This window comes from Emydura macquarii, unplaced genomic scaffold (genome assembly GCF_026122565.2).
Source record: "Emydura macquarii macquarii isolate MOO-44397 ecotype Brisbane River unplaced genomic scaffold, CSIRO-AGI_Emac_v2 contig_1451, whole genome shotgun sequence".
Taxonomy (NCBI): domain Eukaryota; kingdom Metazoa; phylum Chordata; order Testudines; family Chelidae; genus Emydura; species Emydura macquarii.
In genome coordinates, this window is record NW_027131588.1 from 14015798 (window position 1) to 14024803 (window position 9006).

At 46.5% G+C, this 9006-nt stretch overlaps 2 protein-coding genes across 3 annotated transcripts; one reads left to right on the forward strand and one right to left on the reverse strand.

Moving 5' to 3' along the window:
* Window positions 1-42: 42 nt before the first annotated feature.
* On the forward strand, window positions 43-1645 carry SMIM27 (small integral membrane protein 27). 2 transcript variants are annotated; one of them, XM_067553202.1, is made up of 2 exons: window positions 43-188; window positions 799-1645. In XM_067553202.1, the coding sequence occupies exons 1-2, from the start codon at window positions 144-146 to the stop codon at window positions 907-909; spliced, it is 156 nt and encodes a 51-aa protein (XP_067409303.1). In that variant the 5' UTR covers window positions 43-143; the 3' UTR covers window positions 910-1645. The 2 variants fall into 2 exon arrangements, 1 of the variants encoding a protein (XP_067409303.1); XR_010920761.1 differs by lacking the exon at window positions 43-188 and adding an exon at window positions 340-457 and having other exon boundaries at window positions 799-913.
* Window positions 1646-2366: 721 nt separating this feature from the next.
* On the reverse strand, window positions 2367-6721 carry NDUFB6 (NADH:ubiquinone oxidoreductase subunit B6). The gene is made up of 4 exons (XM_067553201.1): window positions 6354-6721; window positions 4717-4809; window positions 2921-2965; window positions 2367-2523 (listed from the first exon to the last, which is right to left on the reverse strand). Exons 1-4 carry the CDS (start codon window positions 6531-6533, stop codon window positions 2455-2457), a joined length of 387 nt encoding a protein of 128 aa, XP_067409302.1. The 5' UTR covers window positions 6534-6721; the 3' UTR covers window positions 2367-2454.
* Between the last annotated feature and the right edge of the window lie 2285 nt (window positions 6722-9006).

The window sequence follows — 9006 nt, forward strand, 5'->3', positions numbered from 1 at the left end:
ACCCGCCAGGGCCGCTCGCCGCTCAAGCGCTTCCGGCCCCCATCAAAGATGGCGGCTCGGAGAACGCGCCGGTCTAGCTCTGTCTCCATGGTGACCGGTTCTCCTCCCCTCGCTCCGCCTCACGCGCAGCTGGAGCTCACGCCATGGCGCCGCTCAGCCGCCGGGCTCGGGACTGGCTGTACTGGCTGGTAGGTGCCTCCCCCGTCCCGGCGCTCAGCGCGGGCGCGGCGACTGCGTTCTGCTCCCGGGCGAGCCCGGCCCCGGCTGGTAGGAGAGTGCAGCCAAAGCCCCGCCTCTGCTCCGGGCTCCGTGGGGTCCCTGGCTGGGCGCAGCCCGAGAGGTGGAGCCGGCGGGCTGGGGAGCCCTGCGTGGGCAGCAGGGACCGCACGGAAGGTTCTTCCCTTCCAGCTGCCTTCAGGCCCCCGCCCGCCTCCTACGGGCCAACCCCGCAGCGCAGGTACCCGCTGCACAGCCCCAGCACATTTCACCTACCTCCATCAAACCCTCGGTTCCAGGGCCCAGGCAGGGATTAGGAAACCAGCGATCCTGCTTTCCTCTGAAGCACTGCATGCCATGCCTCAGAGCCAGAAAATACCATGCCACTGTAGGCAGGTACTATACCAATCCTGTCCCCACCGTTATTTGTAATCCGTATTTAATTAGGACAGGCAGGGGTGGACACTTCAACTTTTGGGCCTGGTAAAATGGCATGACCATTTTGCAAATAGTTTAAATGTCAGACCAATCTTACATTGGTAACACAGAGGATGTACCTTTCCGAACATTTTCTTTTCACAGATTCTTCTCACCATTGTATTACTTTCATGGGGATATGTTATTTACGCAACAAGACTAGCAGCTCAGTGGCAACTTGAGAAGGACTACCCCACTCAAATGCTGAATTTTTAAAGGAAACAGACTGAGCACATCTGGATTTTCACAGCTGAATACGTTTAAGACCAAATTTGAAGACAGAAAAGATTTCCAGACTAACACTTTGAGAAGTTATGATCACACAATTTAAGTTTAACAGTGGCAGAGGGCTTAAAGAAAAAAAAAAATCAAACTTCCTGCACAATTAAAAAAAATCAACAGAAATACAGGCAAAGCAGAGTGTGACATTGAGTTTTCTCAAACTGACGTATACACCAGCCTAAGAAGCAGCCAAGGAAGAACTGTACACCAAGTGTACATTGAGTTGGTTTACAGAATGTCTTCTCTTTTACAGACTTAAATGCCTTGCTTTTGCTAAAGATTTTGTCATGTTTGAAATATGGTACGCATGTTTTAGTCCATGGTGGTTGAGCATTTTCCTTCAATTCATGCTAACAGTATTTGGCCCTCAAATAGTCTTATTCAACCATTGTCAGTAACAACATATCCATAGCAACTCTTTCCTAATAAAACTGATTGCAGTCAAGTTTTTCATTGATGGATTAAGCAACTATAACTGCAGCAATCTCAACAGAGTTGTGTTTAGAAGCCTGCAGATGTATCTGATGCTCTGGCTATGCCTAGTAAAGTGCTAGTTGCACAGATAGGTCACTGTAACATAACTCGTGACATGGTGTGCTGCCCTTCAGGAATAGTCAAGTCCGCGGGTGGCTGAGGAATTTTAGGAATACTGATAGTCAAAGTGGATTGAGTATTTGAAATAGGGTTAGGTCCTGGAAGGAGCAGGTATTCATAGAAATGTGAGTACGGATCACTATTTGTCATAATTCATTTCTGTTTACTCATCATACTTTGCTGTTGATTCAAACAATTAAAACTATCATGTTTTAACCAAGCCCATCTCATCCAGATCATTTTGCAAAACAGAATTTAAAGATTTTTGTAACATCAACTTTACAATGGTGCTTTTGTTCAGAGTTCAGGGAGGACTTCCACAATAAATGAAACAAAGAAGCTGTGTAAACTAATATCTTAAAGTTATTTCTCAATCTCTAATTTAAAAGTGGGACAGATACTTTCCAAAATGCTTTCTGAATTTTACTGCACTTGTGCATTACCTGCTGTGCTAATTTTCGTTTTGTTGTATCTTCCTGTTTGGTTAAATACAACTACATTAGTACAGCTACATAACTGATTGCTAAAAATGGATAAAATGCAGGTGGTCTGATGCCTACTAAGACAAGAAAATTGTATTACTACAAATACTGGAATGAAAGCCTACTTCTAGAGTCCATTTCATATAGTCAATCATGAACAGGTTTTTTTTTTTTTTTTTAAACTATCACTTTACCAGTTTGTTACTACATGAGTAATTTCCCTAACTTTCCACCTACTGTGTGCACTAGAAAAAGGTCTGGAAATGGGCTTTGCTATTCCTGCTATCCCTAGAAGGAAATAAGATAACAGAAGAGTCTCCTGAAAGCCAACTTTATTGTTTGATATACATATCTGGAAATGTTTGTCATATTTGTATAGGAACAAAGTTAGAGTTTATAACCTTCAGTCATGACCAGTAGGCTTTTCTTCAAAAGGTGGGATTATTTCTCCTGTCTCTAGAATTCTGTCACCCTAATGAAATCAAAAGATTATGGTGAATATTTTGTCTTGGGTCATATTACTGTCTAAAATATGTACGTGCATAAAGTACAGTTAATTTCACAAGATACACAAGGTGGGTGAGATAATGTCTTTTAGTGGACCAACTTCTGTTGGTGAAACAAGCTTTCAAGAGTATATGAGGAAAATATCAATGCTTCTAAAGGTCTATATCACATTAAGAAAAACAATCAGCATTTAATGTTTTTGTGCTAAGTGCCCAAATGATTGAATGCAGTTATTTTAGTTTTATTCCCTGCACCACTGCTGCCCTCACACACCCACCTCTCCCCACCCATACTCTCCCTCACCATGTTTTCTTTATCTAGAAGGCCAACATTACAAGAAATATTGATTTTAATGGACTTACTGGGAATATGGAGGGCCTCATCTCATTAATAGCATTTGGTGCTTCCTGCAATAAAAATCAGATTAGTTAGGATAAACTTTTTGAAGGATGGCTGATTTAGAAACATCTGTTTGTTTTCCATATTTCCAAACAGGTGAAGTGTTGAATACAATTAATATTAGGCAGCCTTAGCTTCTCTCCACTAGGTTACTCTTACTTTAAAAATCAGAAGTACAGAGAATGAAAAACACCTCAAATAGGACAAGTCTTCAGAAAACTTAATACATAAAAAGGATCTCCCAGGGAAAAGATCCACAGGAAACCGCCTAATGAGAGAGTTCACCTGAATGTTGGCTGTCAGTGATAGTGATTAGTGTTGTTACTTCAGGAACGCAGTGAGCTTTACTCTGTCAGTGACTAGTAAAGGAAGCAGCACTGAGCAACTGCAGGGTACAAGCCAGCTACAAACAAAAATAAATCAACCTCTTAATCATTAAGGCTTATGCAGTTTGAACTAACCTTGTTTTACCAAACAGAGGAAGTGACATAAAATTGTCCAAACATAGGGGGCTATTCTGCAAACATTCATTACAACATACAGCTCTTACTATGTCAGAGTTGTGAAAAACGTGGTTTCCCCAGAATAAACTAAATGCAACTTGATGGATTTTTCCATTCTCACTTTGAAAGATTTACATAAGCATTTCCAAGTTTTCTGATGCTAAAAATGTTAGGCTTGAATTTCAGTCTGGGAAAACTAACTATTCTAAAAAGTTAAATGGGAAATGAATAACCTTGATATTCTCATTATACCTAGGAGGACATAAGTTACAGAACTGTCTAAACCTAAAGGGAAGGGCAATGAATGGAGTCACTGGTGACTAGAGAGAGGCAGGGGTATTCAGTGGAATCACTGTGGACAAAGGGAGTATACTGAGTTATAAACTTTTGGGAGCTGTAATGTTGCAACTAAGTGGAGGATGGCGTAGGCTGTACCCTGTGAGGCTACAGTGAACAGGATGTATGTCGGGGCTACTAGGAAGTCTGTGGAGGGTTGTTGGGGGTATATGTGAGATGTGAAGGTCATTCGGGGGTTCTGTGTGGGGTGGGATATGTAGGTGCAGGAGCTATGCTAGCTAGTTTACCTAAGGTGGGGGGCCCCCAATTTCCAGGGTATACAGGGCCCCAACAATCTTTAATCTGGGCCTGTTCATGAAGTGGTTTTTCTTATTTTATCTGTAGAATCAATACTGCAGGCAGGTGATTAATGATTAATCAGTGCTTAGCCCCAGTGCATGCATTTGCTCAACATGCTTATAGATGAAAACTGTGTTAAGAAACAAGCAACTGAATGGACTGAAATAAACAGGATTTAAAAAAAAATGTAAGCCTTATCAACAGTTATTAAGAAGCAAAAAAACAGAAAACGGTTGTGTTCATCTCAAAAAGTACAGAAATTTGTTTTTTTGCATACTTCCAGATTAAGTGTGCCAACAAATGAAACCTTGTCTATGGAAAAGAAGTGGAAAAGCAGAAGCATTGAAGAGTTTTATAGTCCTGCATGTGAAACATTTTCAATTCCACTGAAATGTACCCAGACAAAAATAAAGCAAACATTCTCAGGTGCTGTCATCCTTAACTTATGATGTCATAGCAGATCTCAGGTGTGTTTTTTGTGGTTTGTTTGGGTTTTTTTTTTTAAAAAGGAGAAAAAGTGAAAATGTTTACAAAGTAGGGAAGTAAATGGTATTACTGATAGTATTTGCAAAGCATGCAGTTTCTGCACCTAAATACAACATGCAAATTTCTTTACTTACCTGTATATGGTATTTAGCATAGTAATGAATAATCCAGGCAGGAATAATCAGCTGAAGTGCATAAGATATAGCAGAATTGTACATCTTGTAAGTCTGGAAATAAAAGTAAATGAGATTCCATATTATTTTTCTTTAAATTTTACTACCAGCTTTGTTTTTATACTTCTGTAGTTATTTTTAAGTGAATTTAGCATTCAAAAGTACTGGCTTGATAGGCTTTAGTCTCTGGTCTTATTTATTCACAGAAGAACAGCACAGGCAGTGATAGGACCAGCTTCCTCATTCTACCCACTAGGTCTTTCAACTAAGACCTGGAATAAACCACATCTGGAGATGAGAGGATAGTTCAATCTCCATGCCCTTTCAAACCTTTGTGTCTCAGATGAGATCACCGACAGGATGCACACTGTGGTGGTGTTGGATGTGTGAGAGAGATCTGCAGCATACTGGACCAACATTCATTTCATATAAGCCAAAAAGTTCATCAGATGGCACTGACCTCTAGTCACCATAGTTCCTTACTTTTTTCTACTGAAAGAATAGTCTTTCAGTTTTAACAGCTATATACAGAAACAACACATGAAAGCAAGGGCAGGATTTATTTTGATTGTCTTTTAAAAATATAGAAAAGACACACTAATTGCCATCTTTGTCACACACTGATGCTTCCTGATCAGGACCACAAGACTGAAGAGAAGGCTCCACTCCACTTAGAAATTTATGGACTGTAGGGAGATATAAGATTAGGTGTCTTGGGGTAATCAGAGAGTGCAGCAAAGTTGACCATTCCCCTGGGAAGTCAGAGAAACCCTCTAGAAATGCAGTAGGTTTAGGGACTGACACTGCAGAAAAGGGAGGATTAACCCATAAATTTTGGGGGGGAGCAGTGGCTGCGGAACACCTTTAGAGAATTCAGGTGTGGCATACTGGAAGTTAGGGGTGAAGAGGTTGGGAGTTCCTTCTGAAAATACAAGTTTAGAGTCTCCTCCCAGTGGTAGCAAACATCTCTAGTGAGTAACCTGGTCATTGCTCCCTCCAAGGATGTGGTTATGGGTCACCCTGAAGAAAGCAAAAATAGCACATGGGCTCTCCAGGGTGGGAATCCCCTAGCAGAGTAGGACTACAGGGTTGAGGAAACTCCACTAAGGGAGTAAGACACTTTGGTTCCCATGGATGTGGGACTATCGGGGTGAGAAAATCCAAGAACACTGTTAAGGAACCTCTCGGGGGGACAAAGTGAAGGCTGCGCCAGGGTAGGCATCCCTGGTAACAGTAAGGTGGGGGGTCGGTGGGCACTCGCCTCTGGGGTCTAGGCTACCCAGGGTGGGAGTCCTACAGCAGGTGTAGGCTTGGGGGCTGGTGGACTCCTCTGGGGTCTTGGCTGCCCCGTGGTGGGAGTCCCCTAGCAGGGTAGGGTTGGGTGGAAGCTGCTCCGGGGGGGCAAGTCCTGGGCGAGCAAGGAAGGTTGGGGGAGGGGCTAGGCTGCCCCGGGACGGGAATCTCCTATCAGGGCAGTGTTAGGGGATCCCGCTGGAGTGCAGGCTGCCCCGGGGAGCCCCCTTTCCCCCAGCAGGGCAGGGGTGGAAGATGGGGGGCCCCTCTGGGGAACGGGGTGGGGGGGCCCGGGCCTCCCTGACCTGCAGCCGCCAGACGCCTCCCGGCTGCAGGAAGCGCTGCCAGAATCTGCCCACAGGCCCGTGTCTCGGCAGAGGCAGGACGGGCTCGCGCGGACTCAGCTCCTGGTCCTTGAGCCAGCGGCGCCGCAGGACGCGCAGCTGCTGCAGCCGCAACTTCTCGTCGGGGGTGTAGCCGGACATCCTTCCCGCGCCGCCTCCGGCCGGGCACCCCCGCCGCGCGCTCGCCTCGCGCCCTGACTACGGCCGGGCCCGACGGACACGGCCGGCCGCGAGCGACCTTCTCAAGGAAAACGTCGCCCACTCGCCGTGACGCCGTCCGGCGCGCTCTGGTGACGTCACCGCCAGGCACGCGCCCAGCTACTCAGGCTCCCGGAGCGGAACCAGGCAGCGCGCGTCACCGAGCCCGGACGCGGAGACTCAGCACCACCCCTGTCCTGGGCTGTCTGTCAGGGACCCTGCCAGGAAGGGATAAAACGTCATTCCGCCCCCTGCCGCTTGGAGGCCGCATCTGCCGCCCCGGCTCAGGGCAGGGCAATGGGGCATGCGCACTGCTGCCTCTGTTGCGTCTGGGGCTAGGTCGAATCCGCAGGGGAGCTCTTGGAGTCCCTGCGCGTGCTCACGGTCACACAGCAGCCGGGGGTGTAGGCTGGCTGGGGCAGGAGCGGCCGCTGCAGCCTTCCTCCCCCTGCTCCTTCCTAGGAGTTTGACTGTGAGTCGCATGCCCCTGACATGACCATTGCAACTCAGTATAACTAGGAAGGGGAGCTCCAGCCGGGACAGGACGCAGCGGCCAGGCTGCAGCCAGCACTGGGCGCTGTGAGCACATCGCCCCTGGGAACGGGCTCTCCTCCGAACGAAGCTCAGGGCAAGTCTCTGTCCTGACATTCCAACCCAGCCCTGGGATCAGTCCTGGCAATCGGAGACTCTCTGCCCTTTCACACCTGTGACTGCCCCCACTGCTCCCCCCGGACAATGCCATGTCACGTCAACCAGTAATGGGAGGATCCTGAGTACAAGAGACAGAACTGTCATAGGAGCTGGTTCTAGAGCCCGTGGAACTCACTCCCACAAGAGATATGAATGGCCAGAGTCCTCACCACGCTCAGGACTAAATATATGGGACTCAGCCGTTCAACGGCTTTCCTCACAAGAACGGCGTTCCTCACACAGCAAGAAACCTCAGCATGCTACACACCTACTCTGTCTTCCACAGCACGCACCCAACCCACCCCCATTCCTCCCCCAAACCTACCAACTAATCAACCTATGTACTCCAGCAGGATGGCAAGGAAAAGAAAGAGAGTGACCGATTGTTATTTGGAAATATAAGGAGTTGATTTGAAGTGTTGCGGGCCATGTAAGTATCTAAGTAGATCGTGAAGGGGAAAAAACCCATATTCAAAATAGGAGAGTGACCTCTATTCATACGAATCCCTAAATCAATGCAATTAGACAAATTCAGTAAAAGGCACTTTTGTTTCTAAACTGAAAGTTGAGATTAGACCTTTCCACATCCCCTGAATTCCATGAATACTCATTGGAAAAGATTGGAACCAACGATAACAGGACCTTGAAGAATTGCTTGCCGTTCTGCAGGGTGATTAGGTCTCTGAAAGAGACCAAGCATTGAGTTATCAAAGCATAAATAAAAAATGTACATTAGCATTTCCTGCCAGTGAAATTACACGTCTGTCAGTTGCATCGCTGTATTGCTTTTGCAGTGCTTGAACTCCACTCTTCATGTCAGACCACCTACCCTTGACGAAGCTTTTGCATGTGAAAGCCTTCCTTGCTCTTGAAAGCAAGGTCTGGATGGCACTCCCCCTGCTCCATCAGCTGAAAGGGGGGGAGGGGCACTGTATTTGCATGAGTACAATTAAGTACTTAGCATGATTTCACTGTATCTGCATGAACACACCGAGGTGCTGAGCATGATGGGAAATGGTCAGTATTGCTAGTATTGGGTTACAAATCACTTTGGGTAACGAAATGTTGTCTTTCAATTGTATGAACGAACGGCAGCAGAACTGTGTTTAGATGAGAGTGAATTTTTCATCAGAACAGGCTAAACAGCTCAACAAGGATGGCGGACAGATGCTAGCGCATTGTGAGAGCAGCAGGGAGGGCTTGTGCGGGTTTTCTGCTGAGGCTGCACTAGCCCTGACAAAGAGTTATCTTCAGGCATGGTATGACTATCTCCTCCCACTGTTAAAAGGTAGAATTAATTATTCTTTTTGGAATCTTTTGTTTTGTTAAAACAGGGACATTGCTCTTGTGTCAGTAGAAGGTTTTCCCATGAGTGAGAGCTGACAGCTGAAACTCACTATGAGTTGAAATCACCAAAGGAAGTGGGAAACTTTGAGAGACTGACAGGACCCAGCAGAGAGGACCTGGTGAGGTCTGGAGATGGTGGTAGCCAGCAGTGATCGGGGCCTGCAGATGGCAGGAGACTGTGGAGGGGACCGGTCAAGCCCGTCTCTGGCAGGAGCCAGCAGAAGGAGACTGGCTAAGCGCCCCAGACGAGGTGGACAGTGCAGCTATGACGGTCAGTGGGGCAGGGGAAAGCGAGAAGGGAGAGGCGTGTACTCTGGTGTGGGGTGGGTTTGGCTCATTGTGTTCATAAATCCTGTTTGCACTGTTTTTCTGAACCAGT

Bases quoted from the DNA above. Each gene is read 5' to 3' on its own strand.
- SMIM27 (XM_067553202.1), top strand. From the start codon at position 144: ATGGCGCCGCTCAGCCGCCGGGCTCGGGACTGGCTGTACTGGCTG. The intron at 189-798 runs GTAGGTGCCTCC...TTCTTTTCACAG, and splicing joins GGGACTGGCTGTACTGGCTG to ATTCTTCTCACCATTGTATT.
- NDUFB6 (XM_067553201.1), bottom strand. From the start codon at position 6,533: ATGTCCGGCTACACCCCCGACGAGAAGTTGCGGCTGCAGCAGCTGCGC. The intron at 4,810-6,353 runs GTCAGGGAGGCC...TTTTATTTCCAG, and splicing joins GAGGCGTCTGGCGGCTGCAG to ACTTACAAGATGTACAATTC. The intron at 2,524-2,920 runs GTAAGTCCATTA...TGATTTCATTAG, and splicing joins TGAGGCCCTCCATATTCCCA to GGTGACAGAATTCTAGAGAC.